The 22,941-nt window shown below is 49.7% G+C and overlaps 1 protein-coding gene and 1 long non-coding RNA gene across 5 annotated transcripts in view; one reads left to right on the forward strand and one right to left on the reverse strand.

Moving 5' to 3' along the window:
• The window catches only part of SH3RF3 (SH3 domain containing ring finger 3), a 379,200-nt gene extending 362,054 nt beyond the window's left edge, over window positions 1-17,146 (reverse strand). For all 4 annotated transcript variants that reach the window (XM_078056676.1, XM_036110329.2, XM_078056678.1 and 1 more), the window contains exon 1: window positions 15,307-17,146. In XM_078056676.1, coding sequence (XP_077912802.1) covers window positions 15,307-15,888 — 582 coding nt within the window. In that variant the 5' untranslated portion in view covers window positions 15,889-17,146. The remainder of the gene's footprint in view (window positions 1-15,306) is intronic.
• A 68-nt stretch (window positions 17,147-17,214) lies between these two features.
• Window positions 17,215-20,666, forward strand: LOC118547114 (uncharacterized). Its single transcript, XR_004922948.1, has 2 exons — window positions 17,215-18,789; window positions 20,292-20,666. It is a non-coding gene; the product is annotated as an uncharacterized LOC118547114 (long non-coding RNA).
• The last annotated feature ends 2,275 nt before the right edge of the window (window positions 20,667-22,941 follow it).

Below are 22,941 nucleotides of genomic sequence, written 5' to 3' on the forward strand. Positions count from 1 at the left end.
GTCCCCAAACTCTCATTCAAAGGGATGAACTGCCAGTCAAATTAATAATCTTAAATGCACAATTTATACAAAGTATAAAGGTATACATATATTTTCTATATATTAATATGTATGTATATAAATAAACATATCTATGTCTTTTGACATGTTTTAGTTATTGAGTGAAAAATGAACAGGTCAGGCTCAAGTTCTAGACATTTTACCTAAACAGCTGGTGCTTAACTTCTGCATACTTATGAGACAGACTCAAACTACTAAACCAAGTGCCTTAAGACCCAGAAGCAGAAAACATAACGAGAAAGGTCACTGGATGGACAATTAACAAATAAATCATTTTGAAAGAACTGGAATCAATGACGAGCTAGAAGACCTTGATGTGTCCCTCTTGAATAATTGACGAGGAATCTTTTCTTGGACCATTTATGACTATGTTTAGAACCCCATTTAGTGCTGTAAGATAGTTCACCCACGTGTCGGCTTCTTATCAGACCTGTTGACCAAGCAGCAGATGGAAAACAATAAATACACACACAGATCTGGTGTCCGTGCGCCGTGCCAACAGCACGCTGCAGCAACAACTCCACAACCGCCTTCATTCGGTCCTGCTGACAGCAAGGCTGGCAGCCTTTCCAAGTGAGTGTAGATGTGAACCTGGCCTCAGGGCTGCTCCAGGTTGCGCGGATAGACTCTCACAGAGTGCGGCACTGTCCCTCTGTGCGCATTTCCTTCTGACGACCTCCCAGTAGCCATGGCAGCTGTGATTTCAAGAAACAGGCATCCTGGTCATTTTTCGCCGGCACCTCTAGGAAGGTGCCAGCCAACACCTGTCTCCTTTGGAGAAAGAGAAAGCCCGTCTGTGACTCACTCCAGGCTCATAGGGCCTGCGGGGCAGGGGAGAAGGAGCAGAGACAGGGAGGGGAGGAGCTTGTTTGAACCGTAGTGAGGGAGGGAAGAGCTTTGGCTAACGAGAAAGACCCAGAGGCCCCTGGGTTGGAGGGGAGGCCCCAGGAAAGGCACCAAGAGGAGAGGAGACAAAGTACTAACACCAGCAGGACTGACTAATAGGACTTTGAGAATGGAGTGCAAGGTGGGGGGAGGCCAGGGCAGAGGGCTGGCTCTCCAGAGCGGGGAGCATGGCAGAGGGGCCAGGGAGGTCTGATGGGGAGGGTGGTGGTGTCGAGGACTGTAGACACAGAAGGCTGCTCTATGTGGTGGGGCTGGCTGGGAGGTTGCGTGAAGCCTCTCCAGTGCCCATGATCCTCAATAAGGCCTTGGGTCAGTACCTTTGGGGAGATCCTCCATAAAGCACCCAGCAGGACCACAGAAAGTGAACTAATTCTGTGGCAGCGAAGGCAGAGGAGGCTTGAGAGGAGGCACAGCCCCCAAACCTTCTGAGAGACAGGGAGGGGAATGCTGGGTCTCCCACTCACTTGGAAAGGCTACCAGCCAACGTCATGTGACCCTCAAAAGGCCACAGCTGGGCTCCTAAGGAGCCGCCCATGCCTTGGCCAGGGCTCCGGCAGGGGTCACAGGCTATGCACACAGCCGGGCCCACCTCCTGCCCCACAGCCACCGACTCCTCGGGGCGAGCATGGCCTCTGGGTCCCCCTTCCCGAGGGCTGGTGGCTGTGGGAGCGTCTGGGTGGTGGTGGTGGGCAGGGGAGAAGTGGCAGCTAAGAACATCACTTTACCTTGAGCACCCTAAAATGTAGGACACCAGCGGGTGATCCAGAACTAGATGAAAGGGATATCTGAGATTTTGGAAAGGCAGAGTTGCAAAAAAGATATGCATATGTAGACTCTGCAGGGTCCCCCAACCTGTGCCCCCACATCCTTCCTTAGGCTCTCAGCCCAATTTTGTTGGAGGTTCATCCATTCTACTACTTATTATTATGAAAACTCAAGGCTCAAGAATAATAACAGTAACGACATTTATTAAATGCCTATTATACATCTAGTACTTGTCTCAGAACGTTTTAGGTAAGAACTCATTCAGCTTACAGTCCTTTGAGATGCTGGATGCTCTTCTTGGTCCCCACCTTCCAGATGAGGACAATGCAGCCCAGCCGTCACATCATGTGCCTAATGGCTGGCCCACAGCACGCTGCCAGGATACGTGGAGAGGGCCACCTAAGTCCAGACACTCAGGCCCCAAGGCTCCAAGCCTGCCCATGGCCGTATGCAGCTCTCCATAGCTCATCTGTTCTTTCCTGTTTTGTTCCTTCAGAAGCATTGCCATCTACCACCACACTCCTGAGCAGCACAGAAGAACCAACTAACCGATACCAGTACCACTACGGAAGTTCTGCTCCTACACAGGGGGTTCAGACTCAGTGCAAGGCATGGTCCTGACCCTGGTGAACTTACAGTGAACCCTGATGAACATTTGCATGGGTGAAACTTAAGACCTAAAGAATGACCAGAGAATAAATTCTAGAGAAGAGCTTTAGACATGCAATGAGAACATAGACAAACGTGGCCTGGAGAAGTGCCAAGAGTCCCTCAGCGATGTGTGGTCAGCACTGGGAAGATGAAGAGGAGTAGTTACAGGACAGCCCCTGAGACAGCACGGTAGGGTGGAGGACATCTAAGGAAGCACACACAGATGATATGATGACAGGCTTCTCTACAGTGTCCCAAGGACAAGGACGGAGGAAGGGGGTACCCATCCTTTAGGGATGGCCCACCTTCAATCAATGGCAAAGAAGGTGCTGGGTCTTGTGTAAGCACAGAGCAAATGCCAGGGGGGACCTCACTGTGCAGGATGAGAGAGCAGCCGTGGGCCATGCAGAAACAAGACCACAGGACCTAGAACCTGGCCCAAAGGAAGAGTCAACGGAGCTGTGACAACCAAACAGCATTGTGGGACAATTGTTTGGGCCATGGGCACAGGCAGCCTGGGGAGGGCAGCAGTGGCCCAGCAGGGAGTGTGGTCATCAGGGGCCTGGCCCAGTGTGACAGGAGCTGGGTTTGGTGCTGTCTGAGAAGCAGAAAGGAAGATGTTAACTGTCCCTTCTGAGAAAGTAACGATAAAACTTGGTGCCACAAACACAGCTGATGAAGGAAAATCAAAAAGGATCTCAACCCCTGTAAGATGTCAGTACTAGGTCAGGCCCTCCCAGCTCTGCATTCTGTCATCAGCTTACCCAGACAGCCCTGCTGTGACCGTGGAGCCTGACCTGGGATTCCCAGACTGGGAACCAGAGTGCAGAGCCCTCTGCCCTGAGATGAGCCATGGAGCCTGACCACCCTCAGAACATTTGAGCTCTGTGGACCAGGGTGGAGGAGAGCCTGTTTTGATCATTTCCTTTACCCCTTGTGTATCTCTCGGTCCTGAACCCTGTGCCACTTTTCTGCTGTGATCACACTTTGTCAAGTTCAGGTACCAGTCTGGTGCCCGACTGGTTCAAATGGGCATGAATATGACTCCATGCCAGGTGGGTGCCACAAGCTGCAGATGGGCATAAGGACGGCCCAGCTCAGACCCCAGCTCAGTGAGCATGAGGACCCCAAAGACACATGTCACTCTTAACCCTCCCTGCCCCATTGATATTTCAGCCCGAAACAAACCCCAAAGGCTAAGTTGCTCACACTTGTTATTTGAGTTGAAAAAAAAAATTGTAAACAATTTTTCCAAAAGTTGGCTTCCAAGCATCAAATGCTGCCCCTGTCTCTCATATTCACCTCACCCAACCCTCTCCCATCTTACAAACCCACTGCCCAGGCCCCAGCAGCTCACATACAGAGAAAACTAGGGGTGGAAAAGATAAATGTCAAGATGCTCTAGAAAAACAAAGTCTGCTTATTCTGTGACTGCAGGCAGTTTTTATCCAAACTATAGTCATCCATGCCGCATCTTCACCGTATTTACTTAATGAGGTTCTTTAATTGACTCACTTTTTATTTAAATTTGCTTCCAAATAAGACTTCGTGTTAACTGCCATAATTTTTTTTTAATGGACCACTTGACCTAAAAGAAAGGATCATTAAAAGAAACACAAACATCGACATAAAGCATCACTAGGTACCACCTGGGACACCTTGCATCCATCACAGTGGGCCCCCACATTTGGGTTCCCATGTCCCCACCAGGAACACAGGCACCCCTGTGGCACTCTTCCCTGCTCTGCCTGCCAGGTCACCCTCCACCAGCCAGGATGCTACCTCTGAGTCCTCGACTCTCCACTGTAACACCCCCTCGCCACATCTGTCAACATGACAATTGTCACCTTGAAAACCGACAGGCTTGAAAATTCCTCAACCTGACAGAATGTTTCCCACTTCCATTTAGAAAGTGAAAGTGTTCCCAAAGGACAGCCACCTTTCCCCACAGTTGCTGACAAGCCACAGCACGTCCATCACTCAGCAACAATCCACGATTACTTCGCGGGTAAGGCCAAACACCAACTATCAGAAAAGAAACCTCAGCTGGACCACGCTCCAGAATGAAGAATGAAGGCCACGCTCCATGTGGTGCATCCAGGGCAAAGTCAGCTCTTCACCCACAGAAGGAAGTGGGGCTTCTGAAAATGGGACAAGCCCACAACAAAAGTCACATCTAAAACCCTCCTTCAGTGCACACCGCTGTCAGGAGACAGGAGACCACCCACCCCTCCTCAGAGAGGCCCCCTGTGCAGCAGCCTCTCCTGCTGTTGGAAGCCAGTCCACCCCACTCTGCTCAGTGGCACCCAGCCCCCCACAGCTGTGCCTGATGTGCTGGGGAACCCATGGGGGCAGCTGGGTTGGCCAGGGCTGTGGGAAGTCATGGGAAACCCATCTGATTCCAAGTTTGAGGAGAAAACCCCATGGTTTTATATGAAAATCAGAGGAAGCATATTCTAGAATAACATTCATGTGAATTTTTAAGAAGATAATATAAGACCTCAAATAAATACCCACTGCTAGAAAGAATGCAGCAGGAGGGGTATGGGTGGGAAGGGGGCAGCTAGCAACGAAATGGGGGTACACAGGTTACCCAGTCTGAAGGTACCAGAATCCACCCAGAGGGGACTTGGAACACGGTGATGATTCGGCACAATGGGCTAGAAATCACCACCTAGCAGGCAGCAGCTTTCCCACAAGGGGAGCAGTGGGGTAGGGATCAGGGAGGCCAGGTGGGAGACCAGAGCAAGAGACCAGAGGTGCCCTTAGGAAACACATCTGAGAAACCCCAGGAACTCGAGAAAGACCCAGCAGGGCCCAGGAGGCAGAGGTGACAAGGCAAAGAAAGTTCCCCATGTGGCTTTTCCAGGTAAGAGCCGGGGAGGTCTGTGTGTGCTACCTGGGGAGTCTCCAGGAAGAAAGCTGCCAGCCCATGACACGAGGCCCCTCTCAGGGTGGCATGACCTTGATGGGTATGCCCCACAGGGCACAGCCAGGAACATTCCCCGCTGTGGACCCCAGACATGTCTATTCATCCAAAAGCAAAACCGCTGTCAACAAGAACGCCATGAGATGGTGGGACAACCAGAAAGATGTCCTCATTCACCAGGGACTAACCTGCACAGACAGGATGCCCTCGTCCTCAGAGTGAGCACACCCGAGAGCCCAGTGAGCATCACAGAGTAGCCTGGCAGGCATAGAAGGAGGTGAGCTCCCAGCCTTGCTGAGCTGCATTAACTGGTCTGGGAGTGTTCCTCTCGGCCCCCACAGCCACTCTGAACCCTCTTCTCTCTCCAGGTCTGACCTCCCATGGATGCCTTCAGGACCCCTTTTCCCCTGAGCCTAGCAAAGGAGCATTTTGCCGTCTCTGCAGAGGTGCTGACTTAGAAGCCTAACCCTCCTCCCAGGATTCACAGACATCCTCAAGTGTTGCCCACCACTCCCGGGACAGGCACCCTGAAGCCGCAGCTGAGTTCTGTCTGTACCTGTAAAGAACGGGTCAGGCTGGACTGGTGACCTCTGCAGCCTGGGGATCAGCTCCACGCCTGGCCCAGAGCACTTGGGAAGGAAGGCAGGTGCCAAAAGGCTGCAAGGCACTCACGTCCCTCCTTTGAGCTATTCTCAGTGTTGGGGAGAACCTGCTAATCACTAAGAAAGCTAGAGGAAGGGGAACAGAGACAACATGACTAACTGTTGCCTCCGGGAAAGCCAGATGATCCAAACTTTAAAGGGCCAACAAAGCAGTAATTGTCAGGAAAACACGCAGCCCACGGAAGGGAACAGTGAAGAAAGAACACTGAAAACAGCTTGAGGAAATAAAAATGGAATCAGAAAATGTGCAGAAGAGACAAAAGATAGGGCTTGCAGAGGTTTGGGCTTCAGTGGGTTAGACTGGTGACAGCCATCTTTTTACCCAGGTGAAGTCATCTGGGACCTGGTGTAGACCAATCCCTTCAATACAGACATGCCCACACCCACCCAAAGCCACCCAGTGCCCTGTCCTCTGGTGGGGAGAGCATTTGAAGTCCTCTCAGCCCCCAGGACTACCCCCAGAGGGCCTGGCTGTCAGGGGTATTTTAGGGGTTCTTCAGCTCATAACAACCCCAGACAGCCCAGAGTTATATGAGAAAGGGTGTGTAAGCCATGAGGTTGTTACAGTAAGTAAAGCATTGAGTGGAAAACTGGTACACCAGGGGCCGGACTCTAGGCGCTGGGGGTTAAAGCTGATGCACTGATTAGTGTGGAGGCACATAGGAAATGCTACAAGTAATATCAACCACACTTCACAGGCTGGCTATTAACCTCATGTAGAGTACATATGCCTTTTGCTGAAAGGAACAAGAAAGAAAATTCTATGTCCTGTAACATCTCAATTAAAAAAGAAATTTTGTAATTTGCAAGAAATTGCTGAAGCTTGGGGGAAATGGAAGAACATGAGTATGTAAAAGGACCCTGAACAGACTCATGGTTCACAAGGAACAAATGAAATAGGGGGTCAGTGGCCGATCCTGGGACAGAGCATCATACACATCGGCTCGGGGCCCTTAGAGAGGATGCCATGGCTGCACTGGAAGGACAGCAGGAGGGAGCCCTGCCCCGACTTTAAGTGAAAAGCCTTCCACTGGCCTCTACTCTTCACCTCTGCCTTGTCATCTGAGTTTCAACATTTTATGGGTCACTATCTCTGGTCAATTCCCCGTTTCTTTGGAGCAGCCGTATTTGAGACAGCTTCCACCAGCCTGTGAATGCACCTCACATACGTCCCACACTGGCAGTGCAGCCCCTGCTGGCCGGACCCTCACCCACGCAGCTCTGGGGGACACGCTATCTCTGGTGAAGGGCTGACTGCAAAGCCGAACAATCCGTTGTCAAACAGGCTGCTGATATTTGCAGTTGCGTTCTCCCTGGTGAGGCTCAACCACAGGGGTAACAAGTCCTCCTCAGAATCCAAGATCTGTCACCTCATTTGAGATGTTGGGGGCAACACCTTAACTCTGGGGAAACTGCTATCACAGACCATGTGACAAAGCTCAGTTTGTCAGATGGTGACTCCAGATAAATGTCCAAATCCCTAAGAACCATACAATCCGAATGCAGCCCTAGAAGGCACAAAAGCACGTCTACTCAGCCAAAAAAGAGCTGTCTTTTCTTTAGGAGCACCTACCTTTCCTTCTGCACATCTTTAGACCACGAACTGGATCCAGACAATCATTGCTAGTGCCACCATTAACTCACAGGCACCATGAAGCTGGTAGATAAAGGTGAGTCTCACAGGTTATCTGTTTTAAGGTGACGGACCTTCGCAAAGGCTGCATGCCCGCACCATCCTGACGCTCTGCACGCTTCATCTTGCACAAGTGCAGCTGGCTATAATTACCTTTCGCCATGCTTGGGAAGGGGAAGTAGGTGCAATTTTTAAGTTATGCAGAATTCGAAGTATGATTATAAGGAGTTAAGGAATCTAACAGTTTATCTATAAACAGTAAATACTTCTTAACACAGAAATGTCTAAACCATTAGGGATGAATAGGTGGCAGTGCTGCAATGTTGTGTGTAGAACAAATGAAGCCTTGGGAGTTTAACTTTCAAAGAAGGCACGGTAGTTTTTGTTGCCAGGACTCCAGCGCTGTTTTGAACATGAGCCAGGGGTTCCATTTGCTGGCAAGGTGGCAAGCAAATTTTGTGCCACTTTCTAAAGACCAATATAATTTGTACCCCAAATGTTATTGTAGTGCCTGTACATAGTAGGTGCTCAAATAAGTGTGCAGGGAAGCAGAAGAGAATGCACACTATCCTATCTCTTAAACTACTGTGTGACAGCTTCGCTGTGAACCCCCGGTGCTCCCGGAAGCCTCCTTCCGTCTGAGCATTGTTGAGAACGTGCTCTGGGCTCTAGAACATTTATATCCACTCCCAGTGCTGGTGTTCTTCAAGTCTCTCACCACTTCTATTGACCTGAATTCCTGCAGCAAATCCTAATTCATTTAAACTCATATAAATTCACATGAGCATTATGCACACATTCCATTAAGCAGAAATGCAAATATCATAATATCTTCATGTTTGCAGATAACCATCATATCCGTTAACAACGTAAACACGTGTGCCAGATGAGAGAAACAACCCACCAAAGCAACTCCTCTCGGACGTTCTTTCAGGTCTCCCACAGGACAACCACATCTCTAAATATCCATAAGCCATCAAGGGCCCAAAAAGGCAGCCATCTGTGAGTAGAATTCAAATGGTGCTACTACTTTATACGCTTTTTTATTCTAACCTCCACTCAATGGGAAAAGGGAGCCCCACGGTATAGTGTGCTAGCACAATGTTTAAACCATTCACTGCTGCCAACACCTTCAGCTTGACACCTTATTCGTTTAAGGTTAATTAGAATTCCAATAGGATACCCACTGAGCATGCATTTCTAATTCATCAAATATGAAGATCTTCCAAGCAAGGCAAGTCTGATAAAAACTGACCTTGGCCTTTGCAAGTGGGGCTATAAAGAGCATTTCCCCCTAACTAAATCCTTGCTGATGTTTTATTTCAAACATGTACCTCGAAAAAGAGCGTGTTAACTGGGAAAAATAGAGATTAAATACAGATTGAACTGAAATACACACTTGAAACAACTGCATAATTGAGACCCGCTTTCGTCATGCTCCAGCAAGCAAACGGGCTCTCAAAAGCCGGAACGAAGGAATAATTGGATAGAATTCTGCTCAGCTCAACCGCACTGAGTAGCCTAATTCCAGGCAATGGTAGATCAGCTCTTGTGTCCTACAAATGAAGGAGGTGGGCTTCGTTTTCAGGAGAGCCTGCCAACCAGCTATACCCACAACTGGGTGGGGTTATTCTCCCCTCCTGCCTTTCTTAAAACAGATTATAACTTGGATTTTTTTTTTTTTCACTTTAATGAAGCTTGTAAGAATAGGGAATACTACCTGTGATAACAAAGATAAAACTCAGAAGCAATTTAAAAGGTGAAACAGACAGATTCAAGCACTTGACTTAGATGTCCATCAGTGCTCAACAGTCTAGTCATGGTGACACAGGCCAACTTGGAATCTAAAGGCAAAGCATTGTATCACATGTACTCTCACACACACACACACAAACACACACTTAGGATACCATATAAATGAATCTACTAGCAGGAAGGTGGGCCCTGTGGAGTGTGCCATACTAGTGATACAAAATTTTGAGATTTTTGTGTTAGTAATAGGCACTGAAATGACTGCCAGTTATGTGTGCTAGGCACTGTAGGTACATGGTCTCATTTATCTGATAAAGCAGATAGGATCCCTCTCCCTAAGAAGAAGGCTCAGAAAAGCTAAACCTCTGCCCAGAGGCACATGGTGAGGAAGTAAGGAAGTCAGGATAAATCCACCTGTGCTCTACTCCTGCCCTCCTTCTTCACAGGACTCCACGAAGCCCAGGGATCTGCCCTGCCTGCAGCCACATGCCCAGGGCAGGCAGTGGGCCTCAGTCCCCGGAGGGGAGGCTGATCCTGTGTGCCAAGTCCCTGGCTGAGCTGTGGCTGGTCCAGGCACCAGCCTGGCATGCAATTCTGGCCCCTGAGGTGACAAGAGAAGTGTGTGAGGGTGGTCTAGAGCAAACAGAAGGGGACAAAACCCTCCTTTCTGTTATTAAGTCTTGTCACGACGATATGATGCCATCACCACCCATTCAGATTCCAAATGTACCACTCGTGTCGTTTACGTAGAGCTGCCTGTGACATGCCGCTGAAGCCACAACTGATATGATGTTCTTTCCTCAGGACCACACACCACTCTGCACAGTTGCTGCTAACTACCCATAAGGCTCACAGCCTGGGTTTACAAGATGGCGGCCTCAAACTGGAAGAGCATCTGCAGCCAGGGGGCAGATGGATCTAGCAAGTGAGTGCTACTTAAGTTCAGGACCTTGGTCTCTCATTAACTGGGTTTGTTATAGAGCGAGAGGCCTCCCCTAACCACGAAGCTGGTAGCCTGTCAGCCCAAAGTTCACCTTTCAAGAACACCCCTATTCCTTGTGTGTCTCTGAGCAAGGAAATCTTGGCGCCTCCACTGCCCCATTCACCGAGCCGTAGTAAGGAACAGGTGAGATGAATTCCCATCAGCTGACTCAAGCCCTGGCACACACGGGCACTCAGTGAACACCTGGCCCACAGCGCTCTCAGTGAATGGTAACTTTAGATTATTCACTGACCAGCCACAACCTGAAACACAACACTGCTGTAAGTCTCAGAGGTGCTGTTTCCACACCCAGGGGCCTTCTGAAAACAGACCCAAAAGGACTTCACTGTGACTCATCTGTCATGTCTCCAAAGGCTGGTGTCTGCCCTTGTCATCACAGAGACCACAAGTCAACCACTTGTCCGCTGTCCTTCTGAGCTGTCTGGCTTTTCTGTGAGGGCCTCCAGGCACTGGGCCATTTCCTCTGGAGTCCTTATTCTATCCAAGACCAAACAACAACAAAACCCTAATGATACAGCCCAGCAGAACAGAATAGAAAGGGCAGGGGAACGAGCCTGAGAACATACCCAGAACCCAACGCTTCCTGGCTCTCTGACTTGACCATTTTGCCCATATATCAGTCCCTCTTGGTTAATTATGCCACCCACCTCACAGGATTATGGTGAGCTTTCTATAAGCAACATATGCCAAAGCGCCCAGCACATGGTAGGCACTCAGTAATTGTTCACACAGAAAAATCTCAAACATAAGCTGCCCAAATTTTGACGACTAAAGAACACACACTGATTTGCATCCAGATACCACAGACTCTCTCTGAACTGGTGTCCCGAGAGGTGACCAGCTGGACCGGTCAACTCCCCATCTCCTCCATACGATGGCCTAAAGCACTCAACCCCTCGGAAGGCTCAGCCTGGCCCACTGCTGTCCAAGCCCTCACACCTGCCCAGGGACGCCTGTGCTTACTTGGAATTCACTGGCTTGATTCCCAACCATGTTTATGCAAATATACTGATAAATGGCAAACATAAACTTTAATGAAGTGTTATGTAAACAAAAGACATTTAGTGCAAAAGAAGTCACTCCTTGGAAAAACACGGTGACCACTCAGGAAATACTCACCAAAGACAGACCTCTTTAAAATCATCAAACTGGGCAAAAACAAAACCGTACGACATTAAGTGGGAACTGTTTAAAATCTAGAAGGTGCTCCATTCAGAATTCTTTGAAAGTCTCTTTGTCCTCCATTTGAAAGAAACAAATAGGAAATCATAAACTCTGCCTGTGGTTTAAGTCAACTTGGAACTCAAAGACAAGTCCTTAGCCCTGCATCCAAAACATGGTGAACACAAATATGTATGTGTTTATAAAATAAAACATTTAATAGATATCAGTTGTATGAGTCTCTAATTTATTTGACTTTTCCCATTACAGGGTCCCAGTCACACCAGCTGAGAGATACAGAAGAGATTTCTAGTTGAAACATATCCCAAAGTACTTCAAGGTACACGACCCAGACAAAGCAGGCTCTAATGCTTACATGTTATATCATCAACAGCATTACCCAAATTTTCTACAGTTCTTTAATTTGTAAAAATGCCTGTCCTCTTCACCTTCATAGAGTCATGGATGGACACCAATCCAGTGTCCTCAGGAATCTCCTGCGAGCAGCCTGGGTTCCAAGTCCACAGTAAATTCTGTGCATGCCCAAATATAAGGCAAGAGATTTTCCCCCACAAAAAAAAAAAAAAAAAAAAAAAAAAATCACTCAAAAAATTATAATTGTCTTACATTAGGGTTCTTATGAAAGCATATTAAAAAGTACTCTTGAAATTACTCAATTTGGAACTACAAAACCCTTTTAAGAAAACATGTTGCCCCAAAACACCTCAACCAATGCTAGTTGGGGGAGTTATAGGGGTCACTTCACACAACTGTAAAAACAAAACAAAAACAAGTTAGGCTGAGAAACTTAGCACACATTTAGCAACTGCAACGGTTGGACACTTCTGTTAAAACAGGACTTTTTAAAAGATCACTTTCAGAAGCAACACATAACAGCAAGTATTTCCCAACAGGCAAACAAAAAAACCAAAACCAACAGTCCTAACCTTAGGCAGTGGGTATCTGTAACTTGGTATAAAATTTCCAAGGGCAGCATAATTAACTGATTCAAAAAGTGCCTCATCTCAAATGGCTCAAGTGAAAGCAGAGCTGAGAGGTTCTGCTAACCAGGCTGGAATTCTGCTGAGAGGTTCTGCTAACCAGGCTAGAGGATTCTAGGTGGCTCTGCTGAGAACCAAAACCCTGACGAAAAAGATGCCAGTGAAGAGTGTAGAAAAATTATTTCATGAACTCCAAGTGAAACCAAAACAAGAATTAATCCATTTTATACATGATGCATTCCCAATGTCTAACTGTAAGTAAATGCACAATCTAAGCAGATATTTGTTTATCTACATACCTACAACATTTACATATCCCCATCGGTCCAAAAGAAGGTTTGAGGAGCATCTCACTAGGAAAATCGGAGATGGTCTTTCATTAACAGTCAACCTGCTACTAAGGCATATATGGTCTCTGCTGAATCATAACATGAGTGCCCATCTATTAAACAACATACAGCAACATCCAGCATTCAGCCTTGCTATGAGGAGTCAAAGCGATTCCAATAGACAGTAAAGTACCAAAAGCATATTTGCAAGTAATTTTCAGCTGAAGCATTTGCCTGTCAAATTTTAGGGTTGCTTAAAGTCCAACACTCCATGCAGGACTTCTGGCTGCCCAAGAAGACTCCCACTGACTTATACATCAGTGAGTAAAAAGTTAGAAGATATTATGATTCCCACCTTCACTGATTTTGCCTTTTGGAAAATGATCAAATATTGATCAAAAATTGGATTTAATTCAGACTCTTCCTGGAACCCAAACTCAGTCCTAATGAGGTGGGCCTGTGAAGAAAGGGGTGAGGGTCACACTCAGTTAACACAACAAAAAGAAAGAAACTGTGTTCTAAAGTTTTCCTGAAGCTCAGACAGCCATAAACAGTCTGATGCTCCATATGCCTATAGAGAAAGTCCACCAATAATCCCAAGACCAGCCAACAAAAAATTAACTCCCTGTTACTGTCATTGCAAAAAGTTATCAGTTCAACCTCTGACAATATTTTTTACGCCACAAATGCCACAGAGTTCTAGGAGCTGCCTCAGGCTATGGCCTTTCAAATTTCAGAGGTTACCTCCTAACCTCCGATCAAACACAATTCACATAAAATGCAGTGGGAGGACATCTGTAAATACACGCTCATCAAAATGTCCTAGCGTTTAACTACAAACATCATTCCACAAACCATTCAGTTCTCCGAGCAAGAGGAGGTAACCCGCTTATTCTGCAAATAAAGACCTTTAATTATAATCCTTAGATGAAAACAGCAAGGACAGGAAGGAAAAGTTCGAAAATCAGGAACAAGCACATTCATAACTGGATTTAATCACAATTAAAACCAAAGAAAAACTACTTAACTACCCGCCCTCCAGCAGTGATCCCAGGCATAAATATTCCTTGAGTATTCTTGACTGCCCATTATTCTGTATCCATAGGAAACACCCAGTTTGACAAAGTAGGGCATTTATCTCTAATGCTCAATACCCAAGGGCTTAAGTTCTTAACCTCAAAGATGTTGTAGTACTGAGTAATTCAGATGGTTAGAATTTTCCCAGCTTCTCTGTATTATACATATTGGAAGGATTATTTAAATGGTTTATGCACCACCAGCTTCTTAAACGGTCAAAAGTAGAGAAACAAGGTTGTGTTTTCTAAAATGAATGAAAATTACAATAGACCAGTAATGGGTTTTTTTAACCTTTAAATGGGATTTTCTACATTTAAAGAAAATATAAAACATGAGTACTTGCTTCTCACTTAACCCAGCATCCTGCAGGCTTTCCTCCCCCCTCCATAATAGTAACAGCAGCAGAAGGTGTGAAAGGACACCTTCTAAATAACTTCTGAAACCAAATCACTGAAACCCCAAGATAAAGCCTTTCACTGAAATAGAAACAGTGAAAGACGTGGTACAATGTAGCTGCACAAAAAAACTCAAATAATGTCCCACCTGGGAATGCAACCCTGCCTGAGGGCCCACAAGAGGTCTAGGGCTTCCTGACAGACCAAGTCCAAGAAGGCTGGGCCAAATATTCCTTCCGCCTCCAGGAGAACTTCTTCTCTCCTGTTACACGAGTTTGCAATTTATGTTCTTCCAACCCCCAGTCACACAATTCCCTCTGCCCAATCCTCTCTGGCCAGACATGCAGGCAGGAGGCCCAGAGTCTCCCCCCCCCCCCCACCCGCGGCCAGAACCCAGAAAACGCTAAACACTAACCTCACCGAAGGCCAGCAGAGGGTGTGTGCAGGGCTAGTCCGGGGGTCCAGCGGAAGAGACTGTTTCTGGGGAGATGGGAGGGCCCAGCAAAGTTAAAAAGGTGGAGAAACAGGCCCTGCCAGCAGAGGGACTGTAGGGACGAGAGATTAGCAGGGGAGAGGAAAGCAAGTCCACCCTGGGGCAGGATGGGGTGTCACCACATATGAACAAGTGGCAAGGTTCCCTAGGACTGCATGCTGGCACACAGCAAGTGCAGGTGGCGCGAAATGGGATTCCAGAGAGGAGGACGGATAGACGGCAGGTGCATTTCAGAGGGAAAGGGGACGGGACTGCAAGGAGGGGGTGGGGGGGGACACGGTGTCCAAGAGTTGGCAACTGGGACTTGAGGGGTTACACTCACGGAGTCCCTGGAGAAAAGCTAGTTGGAGAAAGAAGAGCAAGGCGAAGGCCATTGGGGGGCCACCTCTGGTCTTCCCTGCCCTTCATCACTGCCCCCTACGCACACGCCCCCCCCCCCCCCCCCCGTACACACACACTGTGGCGCCGCGCCGTGAAGCAGATACCCACCTTTGCCACGGGCGCACTCCTGCTGGTCGCCAGCTCGCGCAGGCTGGCGGTGGCGCTGCCGGCCGCCGCAGGGAGGAAGACTGGGGAGCCGGGGGCGCTGCCCGCCGCGCTGCCCCCGCCACCCACGAGCGCCGAGGCCGCCCCCGAGCCGGAGCCGGGGCCGGGGCGCGCGGGCGGGCTACCGCCGGGGCTGGCACCAGCGCGGGGCCGCTGGCGGATGCCGTCCAGCAGGCGCACCAGCAGGATGTTGGCGGGCAGCTCGTCCACGCCGCAGCCCACCAGGATGCGGCACTCAGGGCAGCGCAGTTCGTGGCGCGAGCACACGATGCTCTCCAGACAGCGGCGGCAGAAAGTGTGCTGACACGGCAGCACCTTGGCCGTGGTGTCCAGGCGCTCCAGGCACACCGAGCACTCCAGCAGGTCCAGCAACGACGACTCGTCCATGTCCTCGCCCACCGCCGCCGCCGCCGTGGCCGCCGCCCGCCGCCGCCGCCGCTCACCCGGCCTGTCGTCGTCGCCCTCGCTCTGCGCAGCAGCGGCGGCCGCCTTGGACGCGCACAGCCAGGACGCTCCGAGCAGCATGGGGGAGGCGCCGGCGGCGGCCGCGCGCAGCTGCCTACGTCCCGGGGCCGGAGCGGGGCCCGCCGCGGGCAGCGGGCATCAGGATCGTGGGTTGCGCCAGCACTTCCTTCACCCGGACTGGCGGCCCGAGGCTCCTGCCGCGGCAGTGCCAAGTGCTGCGCTGATTGGCCTGCGTGGTGAGCACCGGAGTTCCGCGCCCCGCGAGCCAACTCCCGGCCAGCCGAGCCCACCCAGTCCTTCGGAGTGCGGCGCCCGCGTCTGCGGGTTACACCTGTCCTGTCGCCTGTTCGCCCCACGCCGCGCGGGGGCCCAGGGGCACCGCCGGGCACAACACTCAGCCGGCGCTGCGCTCGCAGTGGCCACCCGCGGCCCCGAGCCCCGCGGCAGGAAGTGCGGGGAGCTGCCGGTCCGGTCCCCGGGGAGACCGGGGCTCAGCGTGCGCGCTCACCCGCGCCGCTGGTGGGCCGCACCGCCCCCGCGGCGCCTCCATGCGCCCTGGGCCTGTCCACGAGTCCTTGCCCCCTACCCCCCAGCGGGTTCAGCTGGACCTTCCTCTTCCTCGGCCGCGAGCACGTGCGCGGGCAGCGCGCAGAGGTCACGGTCAGTGAGGAGCGCAGGAAAGGAGACGCTGCGCCCACTGGACCTCCCTACGCCTGGGCGCACACCGGCGACTAGTCCTGTCCCTTAGGGCACCTCTAGGGCTCCCGGGAACTCCGTGCGCGCCCTCCGGCGCAGGCTCGGCCCTGTCCCCTCCGGGCGCCTGGAGTCTTAGCTCCAGCTCTCAGCGAACCTCACAGAGGGATGCTTCCTCCCGACGCTGCCGCGAAGGAAAGTTTGGGCGGTGTTATCCCGACTGCCTTTCTCGCCAGCGCCGGCAAGCAGCTTGGGAACAGGGCCAACACCCGGGCATCCTCCTCGACGACTCCCCGCAGCGCTCCCGGTCGGGTCCCCCTTCCAGGCGGTGCGCAGAAGTGACAAGCCTGGAGCTGCGGGTATGGGTGCGGGGACGCCCCACGAAGCAGAAGGGAAAGGCGCTCGGGTTGGCTGAGGCGCCCTCGACTCCTCCCGGCGGCAGCCCCCCCTCCCCGGAGTCGCTGGTCCGAGGCCGGCGCCGCTGCCCGCTGGACCCGCACCCTTGCGCAGGGCACCCGGCTCCGCGCCGCGCCTACTGCGGCGCAGTCTCGTGAACCCCGCTCCAGTCTCTCCTCGGGAAGCGCAGAGGAAAGGGAATTCGCGCTCTCCTTCCCGACGCCCCGGCTTCTGGGAGCGTCAGAGCAACGGAAGTACGTACGGAGGACCGGGAGCCGCAGGGAAGTTTGGCAGTGGGCTGGGGTCGACCGCGAAGATTCCCTGCAGTGCGCTGCCCCCTCGTGGCCGCTTCGGGTTCCCAGCGCGCCCTGTTCCCATCCTGGCCCGGCCCCGCACAAACCATGGGCCAAGGGCTAGATGCTACAAAGCCAGATAGTTTTGGGGTATTTGGGGTACTTTTTTAAAAGATTTTATTTATTTATTTGAGAGAGAGCGAGCGAGCGAGCAAGAGAGCACAAGCAGGGGGAGAGGCAGAGGGAGAAGAGAAGCAGGCTCCCCGCCGAGCAGGGAGCCTGGTGCGGGGCTGGATCCCAACACCCCGAGATCATGACCTGACCCGAACCGACTGACCCACCCAGGCACCCCAAAGCCAGATAGTTCTTGCCAGGGCTAATAGCAGAAGAGGTGTTGAGGGCCCGCCTACCAGCCAAGCTAACCTGTGGTTCGTGAAATTAAGAGTACCTTTTTCGACTTTTCAGGGAGAAAGTAATATTTGTTGTGGCTTAAATGCCAAGAACGTGCCTATGCATTATTTCTTTTTAATCCTCTAAACAGCCCTGTGAGATAATTATTTTAACCTCATTTTACATGTGAGGGAGATAAGGTTTATAGTTATGAAATCATTGAGGCTGAATTTTGTTAATTTTTGTGTCTCCAGAACCTAATACATACTAAGATCACATTCCATTGGATTATGGAATATGGAGCTTCCCTATAGGCTACATATTTTTACTCTGTAAGATCCCCAGGGCAAGGGCAGTTCTTGGCACATAGTATGTGCTCAATGAAGATTTGTAGAAATAATGAAATAAAGGTCTCAGAATCATCACCTAATGGTGTTTTGAACATGCATCTTAACATCTCAGTTCCAGGTATCCTGAGCTCATACCAGGTTGCCAGTTCCTAGAAACCTGGCGAGCTACTTTGTGGATGTCTTGATGGTGTGGATTTCAGTATGTATTATTCACATGAGCACTGGCTACCCTGTGAGATGGATGGCATCCCTGAGCTGCCTGGCTGACTGGAACCTGGGAGCAGACTTCCCAGGAGGGCCAGAGGCCATGTCACAGTGCCCAGAAGCACCTTCACGTTTTCCTGCTTTTACTCTTTGACTCTCCCTCAGGAACAACAAAGGGGAATTCTCAAGAGGACCCACAGAATGTTTGATCCAAAAGCAGGTGGCATGCCAGAAACCAAACCAGGTTTAAAATGAGGAGAATAGACTGAGAATCAGGAGCACCTCACAGGACCCCAGGTTAAGAGCTGGACCAGCTTATTGCAGAGGGACCACAGTGTGTCTTGCTCTCCATTCTTCTCTCTATGATGTTATGCTCTTTCCATCTCTTACACCTGCTGCCTCTACTCTCCCAACCCACATGATAGGAAACACTGTTAAAGCTCCAAAAGCATTTCATCCGATGGCTTCAGTCACTGAAAAAAGATATTCATCTGATGCTGTCATGGGCTGGAAGTTTTAAAACCCTATCATCTAGCTTGGCCCAGATGGTCACTCTCTGGACCACAATGTGCTGGCCACAGGAGCAGGATCATCTAAAACCTGGCAGCACACTCAGGCATCACACAGGAGGAGAGGTAAGAATTTCTAGGATAAGGGGCATGCCATGCAGACAGGACAATAGACGCACATGCCAGGGACTCAGAGTCACCCTTCTGTGCTCAGCTTCCCTCTCTATGGAGGCCATGCAAAAGCAAGCGCAGGGCCACTGAGCCCCACCTTTCTCAGACCTCCTCTGCTTCTACTCTACCCCTTTATAGCTCCTGCCTTAACCAACTCCCACAGCAGACAGGTTGCAATCCCAAATGTACTCAGAGGCAACACAGGGCATGGAAATTCATGAAGCAGTGCAAAGTGGATGAAGCAATAGAGCATGGCAGGGCCTGCACCTTGCAAAGGGGGTGGTGTTACTCAACTCCAGCCAATCACATGTGGCCTCGAGAAAAGGAGGGCTTAGTATTGCCAGATCTTCCTACTTTTCAAAAGAAGTTGGAAGGCCTGCTTTTTCATGTGAGATCTCCTGATGTTCAATAGTTGGCAACCGATTCAGTTCTCAAAAAAAACACCATATTAGCCAAACAAAATGAATGCATGGCCAAATTGGCCCACAGGCCACCAGCTTGCAGTCTGAGATTGAAGTAGCCAAGTAAAATGTACTACAGTATAAAAGAACTTAAGGGTGTGAACTAAATAGTTCAAGTATTACAAATACAGTGTTATATTACTCAGTTAAATGTGCACATGTTCAATAAGGCAACTATATAAGTCAATGATTGAGAAGACCTGGCTTAACAGCCACTCATAGGAAAAGATCTTGGGAATTGAATCGACCACAAGCATAATGTGAGCCAACATGAGTCATCAACGTAGTATGACTGCCTAGAAAAGCAATGAAATCTTATGATGCATTAATGGAAGTTAAGGGACTGAATATGGAAAGAAATAATCGCATCATACCTTGGGCTTGTCAGACCCTATTTGCAGGATTACTGTCAATTCTGGATACCAAATATTAATGACAGGTGGTAATTGGATCTAGAAGCCTCACCCATGAGTTTAGGATGAAGGAAGAGGTGTCTGTCCAAAGAAGAGAAAGCTCAGAGGAAACAGGATGGGTTGCTGTATGTCAGGTTTTTGGCTGCCCAAGATCTGAACTCCTTCTTAGATTTGGGAGATTATCCACTTGGTGAAATTTGTTTTTCCAACTGGGGTGTGGGGATGTGACTCAGGCTCTGCCCGTTGAGAACTGCCCCCATCCCCCGTGCCCTGAGAGGTGGAAGGAGTGTGGCAGATGCAGCATCATGGAGTTCCAGCTGCAGGCGCACGTCGGGGAGGACAGAGGGGCCAGCCACGTGGTATCTCGAGGGGAGGGGACAACTGTTGTCATGAGACCAGCCCCGGGCATGATTGGCATGGTGAGCCTGGGCGTGGCCCCCACTGCTTTGCCAGACTTCCTGGTGATCCTGTGGATGTCTCAGTTTTCCTTAAATAGTTTCTTTTTTGTTAAATCAGCCAGAGTCTGTCTCTCTTGTTTGTAACAGGGTACTCTAATTGATACACATTATCTATTATGAAACAGAGACTGGTGAAGGCCCTCAATATGAGACAATTGTCACTATGCTGAACAGCAAGTCCTCTTGGCTTTCATGCTGGAAAGGTATCCAAGGGAGCCACCCGGAGCACCGTCCATTCGTTCCACAAACAGTTCCTGAGTGCATTGTACATCAGGTGCCAGGTGAGAGCGGAGCCTGCAGACCAGGACCGGCAGTGGGGTGCAGTGAGGAGAGCCTGTCTGTGTGTGTGCAGGAACCCTAACGGGGCCAACTCAGGCAAGTGAAATCCCTTCTGTGAACCTCACCTATGTCTTGTATAAACTGGCAGGCAAAAATATCTCACCTCTTTAGAGGCTTTGAGGCCCTGAAATTTCTAAGATTAAATGAAATATTAGAAGGGATATTGGTTTTGCCTTGTTATTAGGAAGAAAACTAAAATGAATTAAAGTTACAGGGAGGCAGTTTCCAGTGAAACATAGAGAAGGGTTTTTTAATAAGGCTGAGTTGTCCAACAACAGCATCAGTAATCCTATGAAGTAGGAGCCCCAAAATAATTCAGGCACAAATTATGTGTGTAAAGAATCCAGTAAAGCACCTCTGGTCAGCCCAGCACTGCTTGCTTTGGGGAGCCCCCATCCCTGGTCCACTTGACCGCTCACTGTGCCTGCACCTGTGTCCCCAACAGGCCTTGTGGTCAAAGGTGGCCAATCAGAATCGTTCATCCCTTAGATGATCAGTTCAGGGCAAGAACTTCTTCTTTTTTTTTTTTTTTTTAAGATTTTATTTATTTATTTGACAGAGAGAGATGCAGCGAGAGAAGGAACACTAGCAGGGGGAGTGGGAGAGGAAGAAGCAAGCTTCCCATTGAGCAGGGAGCCCGATGCAGGGCTCCATCCTAGGACCCTGGGATCATGACCTGAGCTGAAGGCAGACGTTTAACGACTGAGCCACCCAGGCGCCCCAGGGCAAGCACTTCCTAGCAGCACCTGAGATTTGGCATATAGATATAGATATTGAAGGAGAGGGGGTTCTCCCTTCCTTTTGGATTCTGAACCTTAAAGATATAGACCCTAAGATTTCAGTGGTCACCTTTCCTTTCACGTGTGAAGGCCTGCTAGAGAGTGGGTAGGAGTCCATGAATGAAACTATACCTAGAGCATACATGAACCATTATAACCCTGTTTTTACTTAAGATGGTTTGAGCTGGATTTCTGTCACTTGCAACCAAGTGAATTTCACCCAAAACATACCATCCTGTGGCTGCCCAGACCCCATCATTAACCTAAGTGCCCAAGTTTAAGACAGGAGCCCACCCTGGAGCCCTCCCTCAACCCAGGCCCTTATATATACCTAATTACCAAATTTTGCAGGTTCCTAACATCATAATGGATGTGTATCCCCCAAGTGCCTCCCATTTCCATTTCTTCTCACCATCTCTAACTGGACCATGGCGCTTCTTTCCATAGCCTCCCCTCCTCCCATCTGCTCCAGAGTCTATGCTGCGGAGCCAGCCTTGCTTCTCAGTGCAGGGCTTCTGCCTTCTCCCAGCTGGTTTTCCATGGGCTGTGACTCTTCATCTTCCAAGCTCTTTCCCAAACTTGCACCTTCTTTCCCATGCATGTTACTTGTGCTGTATCTCTCTTCCTATGAAAACCCATCTATCTCACAGACCACCTCCTCCAAGAAGCCCTTCCTGATAGCCTCTCTTTTGAATCCACTTGGCCCTTTTCCCCTGCATCTTTCGTATTCTTCCCTACCTTTATATTTATGTTGTAGCAGTCCTGTAGCCCCTACCAGCCCACAAACTCCTCAAGGGCAAAGACTGTGTTTTATTGGTCATTATGACCTGTCAAAAATGTTCTGAGCAGTGTAGGCATTTAATAAAAATCTGCAGAGTTGGACTAAAATGAGTTTGAAAGGGCTGAACCAGTTGACGTCTAAATTCCATCTCACTCCAAGACCACATGAGATCATAACAAATGCTTTTCAGCATCTGAGATCTGGACCTTCTGTTGCACTTCCTTTTTATAAAAAGGAATGAATCTCTCAAACTTAATTTCACATAGTATGTGTTGTATGTACGAACATGAGGTCATAATAGCAAGACTCCTAATAGCTGTGGAACTCGCGGCTTCCAGTACTTAATGTTCATATTTGTAATGCATGGAGACAAGGCAAGCGGGAGACACACGCCACCACTTGGTCCGCAGACCTGACTCTTCAGTTCTCCCTTTTCTGCAAAGCACATGGACTTCTTTCCACTCAACATCTGCCCCTCCAAATCCTTATTTCTTGTTCTGATCTCCAGAGCAAGCTCCCTTCATTTCTATTTTCGGTGGATATGAGCACCCTTTCAGTTGGTAGGGCAGTGTCGTAGGCCCCAGAGAATCGGCAGGCAGAAAGTTCATAGCCCATCTGCAGGATCTGCAGTCTGCTTGTGAAGTCAGGCCACCTACTGAAACATGTTACCATAAAGGGCAACAGACGTGTCAGCCAGGAGCGCTCCAAGGAGGAGGCGCTACGGTCTCGTGGATGGACTGGATTTGCCTGAGCTAGAGGGGAGACGACCCCCAGGGCAGGGAGAAGAGTATCTGCACGGTCAGAGGTGGAGTGTGAAGCATGGAGAAGAAACCTCCCCGGCAGATCAGGGAGTGATGGGTTTGGAAAGTAAGTAGT

This window comes from Halichoerus grypus, chromosome 10 (assembly GCF_964656455.1).
Source record: "Halichoerus grypus chromosome 10, mHalGry1.hap1.1, whole genome shotgun sequence".
Classification (NCBI taxonomy): domain Eukaryota; kingdom Metazoa; phylum Chordata; class Mammalia; order Carnivora; family Phocidae; genus Halichoerus; species Halichoerus grypus.